The sequence below is a fragment of the Gouania willdenowi genome, chromosome 13 (genome assembly GCF_900634775.1).
Source record: "Gouania willdenowi chromosome 13, fGouWil2.1, whole genome shotgun sequence".
Classification (NCBI taxonomy): domain Eukaryota; kingdom Metazoa; phylum Chordata; class Actinopteri; order Blenniiformes; family Gobiesocidae; genus Gouania; species Gouania willdenowi.
In genome coordinates this window covers 13481506-13501066 of record NC_041056.1, presented here as the reverse complement: position 1 = coordinate 13501066, position 19561 = coordinate 13481506, and the positions used below count along the sequence as shown (strand labels likewise).

Genomic DNA, 19561 nt, shown 5'->3' with positions numbered 1-19561 from the left:
GAAGCCACAAAGTGCGTTTTAAACTAAGCCTATTAATTGTCCTGCTTTATTCTCGCTGATGGATTTGATTTTAAGTAGATTTAAGTCACACGAGTCTCAACATTTGGTGAGCCGTGGCTTCAAAAACATGTCTATCTGTTAACAATGACTTCTCGTTGTGTGTACTACATGTTGTGCATGTTTACATTCGACGCAAGAAAACAGTTTCCTGTGCCATTATTTTATTAAGAGTTCATTCAGAGCAAAGCAGCGACTACAAGCACAACATTACATTAAATCTGCAGCGGTTTGACACATTTGTCACATCATCCTTTTTACTCTAGTCTGATATCACACACACACACACACGTGAGAGAGCACATACACGATGGGAGTAATAGCACCATTGGAGTGCACAGCAGTTGCTGAGTTGCTGGGTAAAAGACTTGATGCACTCAAGCAGCAGGTCACAGAGGTCAGACACAAACACACTGAGCAGCTATAAGGGGAAGCATGGACGCCCATGTTTGGGCTCTGAGGGAAGAGCTGCTGCTCTGTGATATTTGTGGGGCGTCGTCCTTTTTTTTTTTTTAACCCTACATGTGTATTCATCTAAATCACGTGTCAAACTCAAGGCTTGTGGGCCAAATCTGGCCCTTTACAGCATCCAATTGGGCCTGCAGGAGAAAGTTAATATGTCAGAGAAAACGTGAATTATTGCGGACCAAATAATCCAGTTGTAGATTGACGAATTCAGCAATTTTAATGAAACTTCACTATATTTTAAGGTACTTGCATGTTTTCTTTGTTTCTAGCACATGAATGCAGTCATTTTTGAATTTCAAAATGTGGAAAGAACTAAAAATCTTGCAATTTTTCACAAACATTGGCACAAAAATCCTCAAAATTACACAACAACTGGAGACAAAATCAATGTTTTTAAAGTAAATTAAACTGATATTGAAAACTAGGGCACAATGATATAAAAAATTCTTTTTTTTCCCCCCACACCTGTAATCTACGGCTTACTTGAGATCAAACCGGTCCATATTTGGCCACTAACTAAAATTAGTTTGACACCACTGTTTTAGACCATCCAATTTGGCCCACAGGAGAAAGTAAAAAATAAAAAGACAGTAAAAACATGAATTATTATGTAATTTACCAAACAATTCAGTTTTAGATATCTCCAAACAAAAACAAAAAAATATTAAATGAAACTCCACAGTATAAGCAGGGCTTACATTTTCACATTTGGAAGTCATTTTTAATCTCAAATTGTTAAAAGAACTCTGTTAAAAAATCCTGCCTTTTTCTTCAAATTATCTCACAAAATGTCCCCAAATTACATAAAAATTGACCACAAAATCAAATAAATTGAAAGTAAAGATCCTGCAGGGACTGATATACAGTATGTAACTTATTGGTTAGATATGATCAGTGCCTTACATATTTTATCATGGAAGTGCAAAATAGAGCACAATAAAGATTAAATTACTAACTTTCACGCATAAAATCTGCTCCGTTTTTGGCCCCTGGACTGAAATAAGTTTGACACATCTGATCTAAATATTTGCAGCTACATCACAGTTGATAGAAGACAGTGTAGTAGCACAACGCCACAAAATGCTAAAGTACATAAAACGGTGAAATTTGCACCAGTTTCAAAGTTGAAGAAGAGTGTTTTGTGAGTGAAAACTGTTGCTGGTGTGTTTATTAGACAGCATGGACAGCTTCTAGGAGTTTAATCAGTTTGCTGAGCGTCGATCTATTCTACACATGCATGCTATTTGAAAAAAAGCTCAATTTACAAGCGTGTTTACGTTAGTCTGCTAAAATACTGCTACTCCACCGAAGCAGGGCCTTGCATGCAAGCTGTGGCAATTACATTACAGCTCATTTGGTTTCTCAGCAACCAGACTGATGGAGCCAGATAGCATCCAGAATGTGGAAATGAAAACCAGGACCAAAGAACAGAGGCACGATGATGACTAGGACCCAGTCATGGAACAGAATTAGTCCCATGACTTTGATCAAATCATCTTCTCGTCATCTTTTCCTTTCTTTCTTTCTTTTTTTTGTCGTTGTTGTTACAATCATTTTAGTGATAAAATTAGTTAGTAGTCATTCATTCATTCAGACAAAAGGTAGAAATACCCTCCCACACACTGCATGTGCACTGATGGCTTCTTTTAAGAACGCGTGTTATATAGAAATTAGATAAGGTAATGTGCAAATGATGTCTTCAACTATATAAAGCAGGTTCAGTGCAACGGAATAGAATCAATATTTGTTTTTCTCTTACACATACACACACACACACACTCAAAGGCATAGTTTACAGTGAAATTAATTGCATTATTCAAAGAGCATCAGTGCCCGGTCAGAAGTGACCAACAGATGAATAAAACTACAGCTAAAGGACAAAAAAAACCCAATGAAAAGAAATCAGCCTCATTCACCACGTAGCCTTGGATCACACGATAGTGTAAAGTAGCTACTTTTACTGTTTGGCTTCAGCCAGTCTATTACTGATCTCTTTGTTCTTCTTTGTGACGGATCCATCTGCTTTCCCGTCTGAAGCTCCGCCCGAAAGCTTCTTCTTGCCTGACTGGGAGCTTAAAATCTGCTTTTCTTTGGCTTTCTTCAGCATCTTCCCTGTTGTTGACGTCGGTGTCTTTCTGGGTTTGGGTCGAGACACGCTTTTGTCCACCTGAGGGAGACGAGATCAGTGAAAAATCTCACATTCCACTTAACGTAGGGGTAAAGGAATAGTGGAGTCTTTTGTGAATATGCACTTGTGTCATTTCTTGCAGAGATAATCAGGTGATTATAGGTTCGAATTCCAAGTCATTTCAACTCATTTTGGGGACATCCTAAAAAATTCTGAAATGTTTACCAATTGTTCCTTAATAATTCAATAAGCACAATGTAAAGTCTTAGTTTCCGATGAATAATATTTAAGATATAGGCAATTTAGTGAGGGGGGTATGTGTCGATTTTTGTGCGTCCTTAGTTTTCTTCCATTTTCAGCTTCTAATATGTAAAAAAATACACCAACATAGGCAACATGAATTTGGTACACTAATAAAACTCATAGAGTATACAAAATATCTGCTATACATCCTATCTGGTGGACATGCCAGACCCTCAGAATCAGAAAAAGGTTTGTCGGGTTTGGGGCTGGAACATGTGAAAAACTTTGCATATGTCTGTAATTGAATCAGCTTTGAGATATGTACATAGACTGTTAAAATCACTAATGATTACTCACATATATGCATTGGCTTGTGGGTAGTAGTCTCTTGAAATACAAAACAAATTTTTTTTTTACTATTTTAAGTGGCTCTATAATTGCATGTAGGAATGCATGAAAAATATGATCTTTGTTTTAAATCATAGTATGAAGATGACTCTTTCCTGAGATATAAAACATTTATTTCACCACTCACGGATAATGAAAATCCTTTACATGAGATCATTGTAGCTTGCCTCTGTGTCTTATAATCATTTATTGTTTATTAGTTTTTCACGAGTAAAGAAGTGCATGGGCCATTTGTGAAATGACTTAGAATGACCTTTTTTTCTTCTTCTTCTTCTTCTTCTTTATATATTATAAAGTGATTTTTTTTTTTTTTTGTTTTCCTGGTATTGAATCTTTACTTTCTCCACATCCATCTAATTTAAGACATGCAACTATAAATCACTGAGCTGCATCTATCTGTTCATCTGTACAAGAACCAAAACTCAAAGTGCATCTTCCAAAGCTACTCCTTTAAAACTTCCCCCATCAACACATCAGCATGCAAACACACCTTTCCCGTAATCCTGTTAGTAAATTAATCAAACCTCAGGCAAATGACACCGTATCAAGGTGATGTTTGCATGGTGTGGTTAGTGCAATGATACAGAAACTAAATGGTTGGTGAGTTTCCTCCATAGGTGACCCGTGCAGTCTTCATTACCATTTGATTTAAGGATTTAAATGCAATCATAAAGATGAAAATCACAAACATTGTTCTGGTTAAAATTTAACCAGTGAAAAGCAAAGTGTAGACTGATGCCCTCTGGTGGGTCCTGAAGTTACTGCAGGTGAGATGCTGTTATTTCCCTAGTTGAGCTACATATTTGCACATTTCCATACAGAAAGTGAAGAAAACAAGTGATATAATGTGATAAGTTTTTTTTAAAATGTCACACTGGGCATATGAGCCCAGAGAATGGTTCAATGTGAGATGATTCAAAGTGAGTATGGCTGAAATGGAGACATCACAGCAATCCTGTCTAAACAGAAGAAGCAACACAATTCTAAAACATGCTAAGTTTTTTGCGTAATTATTAACACTTGATCATGTACATCAGAAGTATCCAAACACAATCCTGGAGGGACACAATCCCGCATGTTTAAATCTCCCGTTTCCAACACACTTTAGAAGAGTCTCCTTGCAAATACGTGAGTGGGAGCCGGAAATTGTCTAAAACGTACGGGTTTGTGGTCCTCCAGGACACACCTCAGATGCACATGCTGCAAATGAAGAACTGGCTTGTCACTGGAATTTAAGAAAAAAGTAAAAATTTGTGAATAAAACAAGATAAACAATTGTGATTCGCAGACTGTCTCATACGGAAGCAGATTAAAGCTAATTCTGATGGAGAAAATTATTTTGGGCAAATCAAGAATAAAGTCGAAAAGTCAAGATTAGAGTTGAAATTTTCAAAATAAACTCATAATACAATATTCTGATAAAAGTTGAAGATTGGATATTTAAGTCAAATCTATGGAAGCTGACTAGGGCCAATTCACCATATACTACAACAATCTCCATTAAAACTGGCCCTAATCTGTTTCCGTAGCTTCTCAATAGCCACCGACGAACTGAATGCGTCACGTCTTCCAAACTTGACTGTTTTTTCCATCTGAACGGATTATGTTTTTGGTCATTTCTCTTCAAAGTCGTTACAGAGATTACAACGCCGTGTTTATGAGCAAAAAGAGAAAGAATCTCTTTGTTATTAAACCGAACTTTGAAGTATAGATTAACGCCACGATCTGTTGTTTGTTGTCATATAATGAATTGGCCCTCGTCAGCTTCCATAGATTTGACTTCATTAGCAAGCCTTCGACTTTTATCACAACGTTATATTTAGGGGTGTCCGGATCCGATATCGGATATCGAGCCGATAGCCTGAAACCCAAAATCGAATTCAAATTTTTTATTTTTTTTGCAATTCATTTTTTATTTATTTTATTCAATTGTAGAATACTGTAGATATTATGTTGAAGATTAACATTTATGTAACCAATTGGTTATGGTTTTTCTCATATTTGCTGACTATTGTTCTCTGTTTGAGTAACATCACTTGATCAAGCCTTTTCTAACATTCCACACTACAAAATAATTATATATATATAAAAGTAATAAAAGTATGTATGATCCATGCTGATATTGTATTGGATCTATATTGGTATCGGCTGATATCGTATCGGATCTATATTTGTATCGGTTGATACGCAAGGCTGCAATATCGCTATAATATCGAGAATGAAAAAGTATCGAGACATCTATATTTCAACTTTATTCTCAACATTTCAACTTTAATCTCGACATTTCGACTTCATTCTCGATTTGTCCAAAATGATTTTCTCCATCATAATTGGCCCTAATCTGCTTCCGTAGTCTCATAAAAACAACGTTGACGAAAAGCTTTTGAAATGTTCACGATAATTTGGTATTTGAATACTGTATAATATTAAAATGAATGTGAGAAAATTCAGAAAGCTAGAATCATTTGCAGGGTTACTTCACTCGTACTGGCAGCATGCAGCCATCGATGTCTCTGTTTGTTGTCAACATGTTCACCTTATTTGTTTGTTTTTGGCTGTAGCGTGTGTTTGTAACACATTCATCCTGCACCTCTGCAAAAACTGCTAAAAATGGGCAAAGAGCGAGGATCGCAGCTAAGAACTGAGTGATATATAAGGTGAGATGCAAACCGTGTGTGTGTGTGTGTGTGTGTGCATCGTGTTAGTGTTTGGTTGACTTGTGGCCAGCCTCCATGCCTTCTGGGAGAAACAGGAAACACACCTGACTACAGCAGATTTAGATTAGAGCTGCTCTCAGTCCCTGAGACGTCCTATAAGAATGAGAGAGGAGGGAGTGGCCAGATCAACACACTATGGCAGATAAACACTCTGAGAAGGTTTGAAAGTCATTACAGCTCATTAATGTGAGGAAAAATATGTTTGCCATGTCGAGTTGGTTTCGTTTCAATAGGGTCAGAACATGGTTTCAACTCTAAACAATACTTTACTGTCATTTTAGTGTCGTAATTCCTTATTGGTTGAGTGATGTGTACAATTAACCAAGACAATAAACCAATAGTATTGAAGGTAAGACTACGACATGTGAAGTTACATGAAAAAAAAATCAAACGTGTATGCAACAGAGATGTGTCAAAAGTCAGACAAAGTGATGTGACATAAATATAATATACACTAAAAGAACACAGTGAATTATTTTCTACACACATTTTATGAACAAATATCAGTATTTCTCAGATGCCCCCCCCACCCCCCACCCCACCCCTCACCTTGGCCAGCTCCTTGCCCGGCTGGCTGTAAAGGCTGCGTATCCTCCGACGCTCCAGCAGCTTGTTGTCAGTGGGGTGAGCCTTCACCTGTTCCCCCTTGTACGTGGCGCTGTAGCTGGTCTCCAAGGTGGTCTCCTCCCCGGGGGGTTTATACTGTGGAGGGACTTTGATGGGCTTCACTGGTTTCACATCCTTGTATGCCTTGAACTCAGTCCTGAGAACAATAATTATGGTATTTTTAGCTTCAAAACAAAACAAAACAAAACGCTAACATAATTTTTCATGTTTTCTGTCCTTTTCTCTACAGCTGGGTCAACTTAGGAAAAATAATCAATGAATCAATAATGACAACCGAGTCCCAGTTCTAGAAACCTATTGTCCAATATACGATAACAGTAACAACTGCAAAGATGAATCAAGTTAGGGCTGGGCGACTTTGCCTAAAAAACATCTTCAATTTATTAAAGAAAAATTCGAGTTACGATTCGATCTTCAATTTTTTTTTCAATGCACTTGAAAAATGTCAAAAGTGCAACTTTACTTTATTGCTGTGATTGTCTTCAAGAGTTAAAATCCATAAAACAATCCCAAAATAAACAGTAAATGAGGCTCTGTCATTCAACAATTTTAAGCTTTAGCCCAGGTTTAAGTAAAAGTGCAACAGTAACTTCACAGTTTTCTGATTAAGAAATCAGATAACTACATATTTTATAACATAACATTACAATTAAAAAAATAATAAACTCTTAGCATCTCAGCATAGTGCGAATAAAAACTTAAACACACATGTGGCACACATACAGCCTACTCAAAGGGTAAACACATGTAAACAAAGAGGAGACTGGCTAAATAAAAATCGTTTTTTTATCTACAAATTCAATATATCGATTAAATCATTTTTTTTTTTCGTCCAGCCCTAAATCAAGTTTAAAACTAGTTTAATCAAAGTTCAGAGGAGTTTCACAGCAACATAGAGGCTACTTCCTGATTTAAAACCACAGTCAGAAATTGTGATGTCGACTATTAACGAAGCATTTTTTATTGCTACAACGAATAATAAACCTGTAGTAGTTTTTATTGCAGTTTATAATCATTTGTTCACTGTCGGTAACAAGGCATTAATTATGACTGAGTCAAGCACTGTATTAGGGATCAATAATTCTGATTACTGAAGTCTGCATTTGATTACAAACTGATATTCAATTATTAATGATTATCTATTTGATTCAATTTTAAAATCGATTTATAATCGTCAATAATAAAATCACGATGAATTGATTTTTTTTCACCACCACCATCAGTACTGAAAAATGTTATTTTTTAACATGAAATCTGAAATTGCAAGATAGCAACATTTGTATCTGGTGTTTTAGAAGTAAACTAAACTTTCTAATTTATGCTGCGGGATACAAATGACTAAAATTAAATATAATGGTGTCAAAATCAGACGTATTTGTATCTTTTCACATTGGTAAGAACAGTCAACACTGTACGTTGTGATTGTAATTGTATTTCCATATCAAAAATATTGATCAAATCGTGATCTTTAAAAGAAACGACACCACATTTCAGACTAAATGAAGCGTATGCATTACAACCGTCTGACATGTATTGATAATTCACTTTGGAGGCAGCCTGTGCATAGAAATCAGGTTACGCCCCATTTACATCTCCGGTAACCCTCACTCATGCACAGCATTGATTGGGTAGCACTCACTGGAAGAGGAAAATAAAATCAATATTGCAACCTTTATCTGGCTGTATCAGCATGGCTGTCACTGCGGGAGGAAACGGGAGACACTGCTATTAGCAAATATCTAACGTTGATCAGTCACGGAGGCAGAAACTCCCACTGTGAGATGACACTCGTGTGCATCACCATCACCTGGAACTTCATCAACGTTGAATCGTGTAGCACGCAGATCTTTTCTGTTTCGCCTTTTGATGAGTGTCGTTTGTAACTGTTAGCATGTCGGCTCGTCTGAATCCTCTTCCTCACATTGCACAACAGCAACAACAGATTTACGCCATTTTCCATTCATTTGATCTGTTTTGGACCATTTTAGATTTTTAGAATAGTGCAATATTTCTTTATGTGTGAGGTCACGTCCCACTGACGGCCTGTCAGATAGTAGCTACGGGGAAAAAGCTGATCATTCGGCAATAGTGAGTTCCAACTATTATTTACATAATGCATTTTTTTTCCCAAAATTATAAATATGATCTTTATTAAGGCTGGGCGATATGGACCAAAAATCATATCTCGATGTTTTTTCTGAAAATGGCGATATACAATATAAATCTCAATATTTTTAACTCAATAAAGTTGAACCAGAAAGACAATTATGTTGTGAATTTCCTGACGCAAAATGCTACACAGGCACATTTATTAACAAACACCTCCTCTAGGGGACAGCACGTGTGAATGAGTGGCTTGTTTAGGGGAAGGTCTGAGTCAGAAATCCACTATACTGTGCTGTTCATACTGTTCTGAGAAACAGTGAAAGCAGCAACTCCGAAAATAAGTATTTTAATACAAAATTAGCTTTAAAATATAGATATGTTGAATATATTGTAATTTTTCAAAATCGACAACACAGAAATCACAAAATATCTTGACTCTTGATATATTGTCGAGGGCTAATCTTTACATGAAAAATGTATGAACCTTGAATATTAGCTAATAATGTTGTAAAGATGATGTTTCTTGTCATTCTGAAGGGTAGATCTGAGCTATGTGGCCACTGGACGAGAAGAAGTTGGACTCCTGCTTTAGGAGGAGCTGCACACATCTTCATTTGAGGACGTAGACATACTACAGGTAACAAAAGTAGAGTTTAAACCCCTAAATATGAGGTTTATGGAGACATGTCCTATGGGTGATGGATGGATGACTTACCTGTAGCTGCTGGAGGTGGACATCACCATCACCTCTTTGATCTGCCTGTTCAGAGCATCTGCTGCAGCTCTGCTCTTCTTCTGCTCTGCGCTCACCTCTTCACTCTTCACCTCTGATACTGGCTCCTTCTTCACCTTCCTCTTCATCACCTCTTTCTCCTGGACTTTCTCCTCCATCTCACTCTTCTCCAGGCCACTGTCGGCCTCTGCGGCCACATGTTCCAGCTGCTGACCGCTCCCTGTGGAGGTGGAGGTGGGGCTGGGCTTGGGGATCCACGGGTGGTCGTGTTTCTTCGGTATAGGCCAGGCCTTGTAGTCCTTCTGGTACTGGGTCACGTTGTTGAACGGGGCCGGTGCAGGCTGGTACTGGTCCCGGGGCTTACAGATAGGCTCAGGCCGGACTCTCCACGCCTTGTAGTCTTGGCGCATGACGGATGAAGATGATCCATCTTTAGCCGCTGCAGAGGCGGCTCCGGGCGGTGCCTTCTCCTCTGGATGAGGCTGCGTTTCTATGGCAATGCCTCCCCCGGCCTTCTGCGGCCTCACATGGGGACGCGGCCCGTCGGCTACATCGGAGTATTTGGTGTAAACCAAAGGCACCGCGATGTCTCCTTTATCCAGCTCGGTCCAGAAGCGGTTGATGCAGCACGCACGCGTAATACACGGCCATGCCATGGTGCACGACGGACAAATGAAGAGGGGCGAGGGGGGGGGGAAACGTGCAAATACACAACCTGAGCTCTTTAAGTTTCCACCGTGATGTAGTTCATCCGAACGTCTCCAGCAGAGGAGCGTGCACGCCTCGTGCACGGTGTGAGCTGAGTTCAGGACTTTGAGAGTAGCCGAGGAGCGCACATTGCTGCCTGCATGCGCGTCACAGCGACCCCACCCACTATTTAGTGTGAGCTGCCCCGGGTCTGCACTGTGCACGGTGTGTGTGTGTGTGTGTGTGTGTGTGTGCACTGTGAACCATCACCTGAGATCCTCAGCATGGAGGGAGGGGGTCACTGTTAACCCTTAGGATGCCATGTTAGGACAGACGCTCCTCCATGTCCCACACAAAGGCCATTAACTATTAATTAACTATTGCCTTATGGGCAAAATGTACACCAAAATATATTGATAAGTGATGAACATAATGGGGGAAAAAAAGTACACAAGCGATGAGAAACAATGACAATCTTAATTTTGATTGTACATTTATTTGCACATCTCAACATAAATTCCTTTCAGGGGCGGAGCTAGAGACCGCCCCCCAGGTGATTGACAGCTCACTGAGCCTATAGGTGGACAGTTGTAAGTGTGGCATAAATAAGGAGTAGATGGACAGGACTACTCTCTTGCTGTTTTAGTTTTTAGAACATTTTACAGTAGTTAACATGTTTCCTTTATACTCTCAGACAATGGTGAAGTGTATTCAGCAGAAGTATTATTATCACTGTTTCTCATTTGGTGTGATGTCTGATTTGGTAAATTTTCACAATTAAATTAAATTTCAAAAAAAGAAAGAAAAAGATGGGAGAACCAAACACATCTTTTTGAAATAGGCACTGAGGTGAAAGCCTGATGAGTTTGAAATTATTGATAATTTTGTTAAAACATTTTCTTTTGTACATAGGGTATATTTTGTTTTATTGAATTTACTCTTTATATTTCGCCGCTCTAACGAGTGAATTTCCACATTGTGGTTAATAAGGTATTATCCAATCTAATATATGTGTCAGCGTGAAGGTCCTTGAGACTATAGCTTTAGTATAATATGGACAAACTGTCATATTTAGTCAGTATTTGTTTGTGTTAACCAAAAGTCAGATTCTGACTTTGATGATAATCAATTTCTGATCTTCCTAAATGGGAAATAACTTCTTTACGATAATCATTTAGTAAACCTAGTCAGACTTCTTTATTTCTGCAATACTGGGAATGTGTGAGTCATAGTAGAGCCATTAACTGTGTCACTGATCCATTATAGACCATGAATGTCTGACATCATATTTCTAAAACACGAGGTTGGTTTAGATGAAATCTGTTCTTGCTTTGAAAGAATAATCGGCCACCTTTGGTCTCAGGCTATGTTAAAAAGTTCTACAAGTTCATGCTTGCACTGTCCAGGAACTGTAAACCCTTGTTATGCCTTCATAAAAACGATGCGCTTTCGAGTCCTTGAAAGTGTCCATAATTCATGTTTCTCTTTCTACCATGCATGTATATTGGTTGGTTAGTGTGTCATCTCAATCCCACAATGCAACACGGCTGGAATGTCAAATTGGTCTATTGAAGAAAAAAAATGTAATGTATAAACTACATGTTTCTGTTGCACTTTTTAATCATGTGAAGCACGTTATAAGCAGTTTGCGGGGAATGTTAACTTAAAATGTCTGAGTTCTTCATACGAGACAAAGTTTGAAGTTTTGGAAAATAGCTTTAATGTAAAAATGTAACTGTTTGCAATCATAAGTGAAGACAAAGCTGACAAACTCTTGCTCGTCTTCTTAGAACAAATCCAACAACCATAATCAAACCCTTAGAATGGAAGCTGAGTTTAGCAGTGACAAACTAAAAGCTTACTGCAGAATTTCTAAACTGAAAAAAAGATACATTTTCATTCATCAGAAGCTCTGATAACTGGTGATTTCACTTATGAAACAGCGCCTCCGTGTGTTCACCCTGTCACATGTTCACATTAGTTCGAGCTTCCTCTGCCTCTATCACTTGAGTTGGAATTAAAGTGATGAGATAATCAAACTTAAGGTTTTTCATCTAGTAAAATGAAACGACAGTAAATAAAGCAAATATATACAAAAAATAAAACACAAAAAAAAAGAAGTTTAAACATGTTCTACACACAAAAACAAACATAATTCACAGTTAATCTATCTGATCATTGCAGCATCACATAAGTTAAATGTTTCAGCACGCACAAGGGCATTTCAATATGGATTTGATAAGCCTGAATTTGACACAAAATCAATCAAAATTAAAATGAAATTTTAAACAAAATTCATTCTAGCATACACATGCTTTTGTCCATTATTATCAAAGAGTCACCACCCTATTTTAAACAATTAATAGATGGAGTTCCTAAGGTTTAGGAGTTAAGCTTAAGCAGGGTATTGACAAATATTAAAGGATCTGAATGAAAACTGTCACATTTTTTAATACAATACTTGAAAAGTGACATATTTATAATGACATATGATGAGACGATAAGACCAATATTTGTGTCACACATCGACCACTTTAACTTCGATAATTGGCGTATCTTCCTCTGCAGCTTCGTCCCCTTCAGCTTCTGTTTCGGGATCGTCCTCCAAGTAGAGTGGGCAGTACTTCTCGACCATGACGTCCAGGTCATGTTTGACGTGAGTGTTCACAAAAAGCATGGCTAGACCTCGGTTCCACTGCTTCTTCGGCACACTGCTGAGATACGCCTGCAGCCGGTCGCTGGCCGACTCACCCTTTTTCTCCTCCAGCTTGAGCACGGGTAAGGTGGAAAGCACCTTGAGGAAGGTGTTGACGTTTGGGAAGAACTTGACATCGGGAAGTTGAAGGGTTTCGTGGATGGTTGTGGGCAGACGCACCTCTTTGCCTCTGTGTTTCCATTTGATTCTCCAGCAGTGCAGCTCTGCGGGGAGTGTGTCCGGGCTGGGCAGATCGTTGGAGTAAACGTCGGCGTAGTTCTCCTCGGTGGTGTTGAACTTCATTTGGCCCATGATGGCTGGGACCAGTGATAAGCACTTAAGAGCTTTCAGGTTATTCTCACAGAACATGTCTTCCACCTCCTGCATGATACTGTGGATCACAGGCATAGTCACATACTCCTTAAAGTACAGCTCGGTTTGTGTTTTCCCCATATCTGCAGTGTGCTGTTTGCGAAGGAACAGCCTCGGGACCTTCACTGGGATCTCCATCACCGAAGCTAAACTCTCCGCCTCTTCGTACCAGAACTCGTGGTAGACTTCGATGTTGTCATTGACCTCGTTGAGAGAATGCAACACAGCAGTCAGGCTACTCGCAGCAAAGAACACATTCATTGTTTCCCCTTGAAGATTTCTCCCAAAAGCTCTGGTAAAGGTCAGGACATTCTTCAAAATGACGATGGTGACGACAATCTCGAAGTCTGCCAGTATCTCTGACAGCGAATACGCTTCTGCGGTGACAGATTCCACAAACGTGCCCTCTTCGTTTTCCCGTATGGCATCCATGCACAACAGAAGAGGTGGCAAAACGTCAACAAGGACATCAAAAACGTTGTGCTCCTCGGTCCAGTCAGAGGAACACGCTTGTTTCACGGCGGCTCCTTTCTCTTCGTTCTTCTGGTAATGAGTGACGATGGCCTTATCAAGCTCATCCTGAGTGAACTGCGTTTTGAAAAATATGCCAATCCTCCTTAAGGTCTCTATGACAACCTGGACATTCGGAAAAGGTAAGCTGTTCGCAAGGTGAATATTCAGTGCTAGGTGCGAGCAAGGCACGTTCAAAGCCAGGGGGTACTTCTCCATAAGTAGCACAGCCACGACTCTCATCTTAGTGGCGGTAGAACCCGTCGCCTTGTGAGCCTGACCACGACAGTCCTCCATGCTCAACCCCCAACGATCGGCCAGCTGAGTCTCAAACCTTTCCACCAGAGCAGACTCTTCGCCATCAAACAAGACAAAGTCTAAAAACTCCTCCCGGAGGCCATTTTGGTGATCCACGAAACGTAAAAAAAGAGGAAGCTGTTTTTCATCGCCGATTTCAACAAGATCACCGGTCACCAGTGAGAAGAAGCGGCTCTCGCGCACCTCCAGCAGCATCTCATCTCTCACCGTGTTCTCACAGATTTCCACGATCTGGTTCTGCTGGGTCGTAGAAATGTACTCACAGTTCACAGCTGCCCCATCAAAACGTTTCCTCAGAGCTATGTCTCCAGCATTCAAGCAGGTGTTTAGAAGGGCCTGGAAGTTATTCGACTTGATTTTAGCTTCCGATACTTTGCTAACCTCTAATGGGATGCTCTGCTTTCCCAACAAGACTAGTACTTCAAACAGGGATCTAACATGTTCCCGAAACTCCCTCTCTTCTGTGGACATCTGCGGTTCATCTGTGGTGTTTCCTTCTGTAGCTGTTGTGTCTTGTTTGAAAGCAACATGTTCAATGGAAGTTGCCACTGAGAAGACAGAAGCAGAGTTAACAATACAGATACAAATATGAATAACATCCATACTGAAAAAACAATATTCCAACAACTTACATCTTCTTTCTTTGATTCTCTTTATATCTTCTTCAGTCTGTAATCAAAAACTTTAGTTAGCTTTCATTTGTTTGAAATACTCCAACTAAAAACAAGAAATTATGTCTTACCAGCTCTTTAATTCGCTTGCGATGTCTTGGATGGGGATTCCTTAGATGGCTTCTCAGATCAAATATAGTTGGAATGGCTGTGTCCTTCAGCACTGTTCTATAAGGGCTCTGAAATAAAAATGCTTGGTATGAAACAGGTACTTTATTCTTTTTATTTTTGGCAGACAACATCAGCATAGAATGCAGAGATACTCACAGTTTTGCAGATCATGGCTGGGTCAAAGTGTTTAGCACACAGTCGGTAGTGTTTGTTCAACTGGTCGGATGTTTTTGCCTCTAAATCTGCCCTGCAGCAGTTTTCCACCCAGAGTCTGCATCTAAGAAGCCCATAAATAAACCAGTGTTATTTGACAACACCAAATACAGGACTGCAATTATATAGTAATTCAAAATATATTGGGCTAAAAGATAAACAGCATTAAAAACAAACAAAGAAAACAACTATAAAGCATAATGATAGAATGAATGAGTGTGAAAACACATTTTAATGAATCAAACTTTGTAAATAGGTAGAATGAAACAGTATTTAGTGCTTCCTGAATACATTGATTTCAATAGTTTTAATATTTCCCGGTCATCTCCCACCTGGTGTGAGGCCAAGACTGACCTTTATATTTTCAGTTCATGTTCTAATCAAGATCATTTTCATCATTATTTTTAACCAAAAATACATAATTTATCCAAATGTTTTTAATATTATTTATTCATCAGTTTCCCACTCTCAAGTACCCTCTGTAGTGCTATCTCATATCCCTAGGGGTTCACATACCCCCATTTGAGAAACACTGCTGTAAACCAACGTGTTAATAATTTGTGAAAGTAAATAATAATGTAATAGTAGTACAGTAAAGCCTGAAAAACAGTTGCCATTACTTAAATTTAAATGGGCCTTCAAGACGTCAAACCTGGCAGCACTGATAACTTGGTATAACACTGGACATGTGAGATTTAAGAACTAAACACAGCCAAGCAATTTGTTAGCAGATACCACAGCACACAAGCTCAAAAGAGCACTGCATCGCACACATTGGAAATAAGGTTGTGAGAAATAATCGATTCATCATCATTTAGTCATAGTAATCGATAAACGATGTATGAATTGCCAATAAATGTTCATTTAAATGGTAAGTTACCTGAAATAGTGTCAAATGATATTTTAAAAGCACTATAGTACAAATATTATATATTACTTGAGCTGCTGATTTGGTTTATTACATATAATAAACAGTATATAATATATCACAAGAGTCTTTTTTTGTTTGTTTATTGTGTTTGTTACAAGTATGAATGCTGCTATGTTTACACTTCACCATGCAGTTGTAACTTAACAGTTCACAGATGTTCTCTGCTGGTTTAATAAGAGGGAAAAAAAACGTAAATGCTATTTACATACATACAAAAATACATAAATATGGGGCAATTTATCAGTGGTCATGGTGAGAAAAACAGAAATTCCGTCAAAAAATGAAAAAACTAAAACACGAATTACGGGGGTATAATAATAATAATAATAATAATAATAATAATAATGGGTACGTTACGTGTATGGCTTGAGCCAGGTGGTCAAGATGAAAAATATTTTCATTGTAAAAACACACATATTGAGCAGACACATATTCCTTAAAAGGTTGTTATTTACCTTTGTGGGTCCCGTGGAAAGCGAAAAAACGCTAAATCCGACTGCGTGCTCTTCCGCGTACAGTTTGGGGCCGCGCAAAAATTCGGCATGATCCAGTTGTGCAGTTAGTTTAGCTAACCAGGCTAACTTAGAACATCTACTAGAACTCAAGTACTTTACCTTTAGCGCAAACTTCGATGTTGCAAACACTGAGCGGTTTACAAACATCAAAGATCGTTCGGTATAAATAACAAAAAAACAAGCCTTCAGAACAAAAACACGAAGCGACCACAAGGCCTATAGTTGACTTGAACCGTTCAACAAAACAACGTCCCACCCATAGACCTTCTGATTGGACAGAGCAAAACCATCAGGCTTGTTCATTGGCTCTTCTTTACGTTCTGTATCCATGAGCGCCGTGGCAGTAAAGCTTTGCTTGCTGTGCTGCTGCCACCTATCGGTCGGGTTACGTACAGCGCTAGAGCTAACGAGCTAACGTGTTAGCCGCTTTTATCTCCAGTGTCAGCCGGCCTGATTGACGGACTCTGGCGTCAATGAGCTTCTCTCAGACGATTTTGTGGTCAATATAGTTTGTTCTTGTTGGTACTGGGTGTTTACTTAATTCATCGTGGTTCGTTGGTCTAGGGGTATGATTCTCGCTTCGGGTGCGAGAGGTCCTGGGTACGAATCCCGGACGACCCCTCATTTTGGAGGATCATTACTTACGCCGAACATAATTTTCCTTGTGTTAGAAAAGGTGTACCTCCAGCGATTAACCTGAAATTACATAAACGACAAACTATTATTGATGATTTATGTGATTTTATAAAGACGTGGTCAAAGCTACGTGAGAGTACCTTATCTCCTTTAAGGACGGAATAAAAATGAAGTGCAGGGCTCGTCCGGGATTTGAACCCGGGACCTCTCGCACCCGAAGCGAGAATCATACCCCTAGACCAACGAGCCAATTCACATTACTTCACCGTAATATACGTTCAAGAGCACATGGCCAGGGTGTCCCTCCAATGGCTAGTGCCAAGAGCTTTAAATTTAATTTTTTTTTTTTTAAAGATAGAAATAAAGACACAGAAGAGTTCAATTAGGTTCTTTTTATATATCATACATAAGACTGTCTTAATATAATACAAAGGGCATTGTCATAAACACAGCAAAGTCTTGACTAGATCTTACAATCTGTGGATACATGGACTTATCCTTTCCCCCATGCTGTTCAATTCTATAGTGCATGTTGCATGTACAAAAAAAGTGGAAAAAATGTGAAATAAAAAAATTAAAAATAAGGAGATATCCAAATTAAATAGGAGGATTTCAATTTCTGGCGGGTGTTCAGATATGTCTACGAGTATAAGTGTTTGTGTATAACCCACAAACCCAACTGGGTTATGAAAGATGGAACCCTTTTTTTTTTCAACCATGTGCTTTTCATATAACCAAAAAGTAAGGTTTGTGATGTACATGCACTTACAATATACCCTGTGAAAATTATTAAGGTTTGAAGATCTAGCTTTCCCTGTTTGATTCAAACCCTACCTCATAGTGTTGTCCTGATGTAGTCAAGTACCTTTGCCGAAAGGCAAGGTTTTGCCACTAAGAAAACAGGAGATCCTGCCCACTGAATGGTCACGAAATTGACAAACATAATCAACATACCAGCAGGAGCAAGGTAGTGAGTTCTATACTTCCTTTATTAAAAAAATATAAATATATACATAAATTCTATTTCAACTATTAAAAAGGGGTTGCATTTCATGACAACTGCTCTAAATAAGAGGTCAATCAGCATGATTTGAAATAGGCGCACACAAGTCACTGCCATCAATTTTTCAGTCTTCATTTTGGAATGTTAAGTTGCAGTGTGAGAACCAGCAGTGAAATCACTGGTTTTATTTTTAATGTCTCAAATTGGGTGGTGAGTGTGTGTGTGGGGGGGGCAGAGAAAAAAAAAAACTTGCTAATTTGCAATTAACTTTGACATTCAGATACAACCCCAACTTTAGCATAGGTAGCTTTACTTTAAGTCTGAAAATACCAAGCATGACTTCTGATGGTTTGTCTTTTAAATTAACATTGGTGTTACCTGTGGCCTGCCCCTAATTTGAGAGGTGGCTGTGGGCAGGGTTGATTATGTTTTTACGTCAAATTTCCAAGCCGATAAAAAATAAACAGAAGAAAGAAAGCACTTCAAAATCCCTGACGGAAAAAAAAAAAAAAAAAAAAACTGGTATGTGACTAAATGTTTTTGAGGACATGCATGTCTGCCAAGGCAAAGTATGTGATTGTTAGCTGACAGACACCCTTTCCCTTTGAGTAGGATAACAATCATGGAGATCTGCCCAATGAAATACCATTCAACACAAACTGATTTGCCACAATTATCTTTATCCTGCCAAAACAATGACACAACGTCTTGCTTCATGGCAAAAACTAGCCAGGTTTGACCATACGATGCATGAAAGGCAGCAACACCCTTTGAAATAGTATGTTTGGGAGGGGAAGGGAGGGGTTTAAAAAAAAAAAAACAAAAAAAAAACAAAACAAAAAAAAAACAAAAACACAGAAATAGAAAGTCTCCTTTTTTTTTTTGGATTTTTCTTATTTAAAACCTTCAGCTTCTATCTTGCTACTCCGGAGCCTGCAGAGTAACTACCAAATCTCTAACATATCAAAGTTTTAAAAGACTCCCAAAATAATCTACCAATTAATATGGAAACAGTTTTGGTAAAATGTTGCAAACAAATCAGGCCAGAATACACAATAGCCGCAGTCTCAACAACGGTCTCCAGTTTTGCTAAAGTAATATATTGCAGCTGTTTGTATTGACGTTAAAATAAGATCTTGATAAACTTTGCGTCAAAGTGGTGAACTGCTACATTATTGGTTACAGACACCTATATACTATAAAACAACTGCTTTGGTATAAAAACATATCCAAAGGGAAAATAAATTCTTGTAAAATTCACAGCATAATTTGAGGAGAAAAAAGGCAGTCACTTAACTCTTTTTTTTTTCTTCAGTTTCCATGTTTTGGATGGAGAGACTTGTGCAGGTGGTTCTGATGTGGAACTACATGCAAAAGGGAAAAAAATATAACATAAAAGGGTAGACTCTGGA

At 38.6% G+C, this 19561-nt stretch overlaps 2 protein-coding genes and 2 non-coding genes across 6 annotated transcripts; 1 reads left to right on the top strand and 3 right to left on the bottom strand.

Moving 5' to 3' along the window:
* Window positions 1-2289: 2289 nt before the first annotated feature.
* On the bottom strand, window positions 2290-10501 carry map6b (microtubule-associated protein 6b). 2 transcript variants are annotated; one of them, XM_028465718.1, is made up of 4 exons: window positions 9470-10501; window positions 6571-6784; window positions 6066-6114; window positions 2565-2692 (listed from the first exon to the last, which is right to left on the bottom strand). In XM_028465718.1, the coding sequence occupies exons 1-3, from the start codon at window positions 10141-10143 to the stop codon at window positions 6070-6072; spliced, it is 933 nt and encodes a 310-aa protein (XP_028321519.1). In that variant the 5' UTR covers window positions 10144-10501; the 3' UTR covers window positions 2565-2692; window positions 6066-6069. The 2 variants fall into 2 exon arrangements, with proteins under 2 accessions (XP_028321518.1, XP_028321519.1); XM_028465717.1 differs by lacking the exon at window positions 6066-6114 and having other exon boundaries at window positions 2290-2692.
* Window positions 10502-11870: 1369 nt separating this feature from the next.
* On the bottom strand, window positions 11871-19557 carry thap12b (THAP domain containing 12b). Of its 2 annotated transcripts, none has more exons than XM_028463957.1 (5): window positions 19447-19557; window positions 15008-15128; window positions 14812-14919; window positions 14702-14738; window positions 11871-14617 (listed from the first exon to the last, which is right to left on the bottom strand). In XM_028463957.1, exons 2-5 carry the CDS (start codon window positions 15020-15022, stop codon window positions 12693-12695), a joined length of 2085 nt encoding a protein of 694 aa, XP_028319758.1. In that variant the 5' UTR covers window positions 15023-15128; window positions 19447-19557; the 3' UTR covers window positions 11871-12692. The 2 variants fall into 2 exon arrangements, with proteins under 2 accessions (XP_028319758.1, XP_028319757.1); XM_028463956.1 differs by lacking the exon at window positions 19447-19557 and adding an exon at window positions 16451-16964.
* trnap-cgg (transfer RNA proline (anticodon CGG)) lies at window positions 17060-17131 on the top strand. Its single transcript has one exon. It is a non-coding gene; the product is annotated as a tRNA-Pro (tRNA).
* Window positions 17324-17395, bottom strand: trnap-cgg (transfer RNA proline (anticodon CGG)). Its single transcript has one exon. It is a non-coding gene; the product is annotated as a tRNA-Pro (tRNA).
* Window positions 19558-19561: the final 4 nt, after the last annotated feature.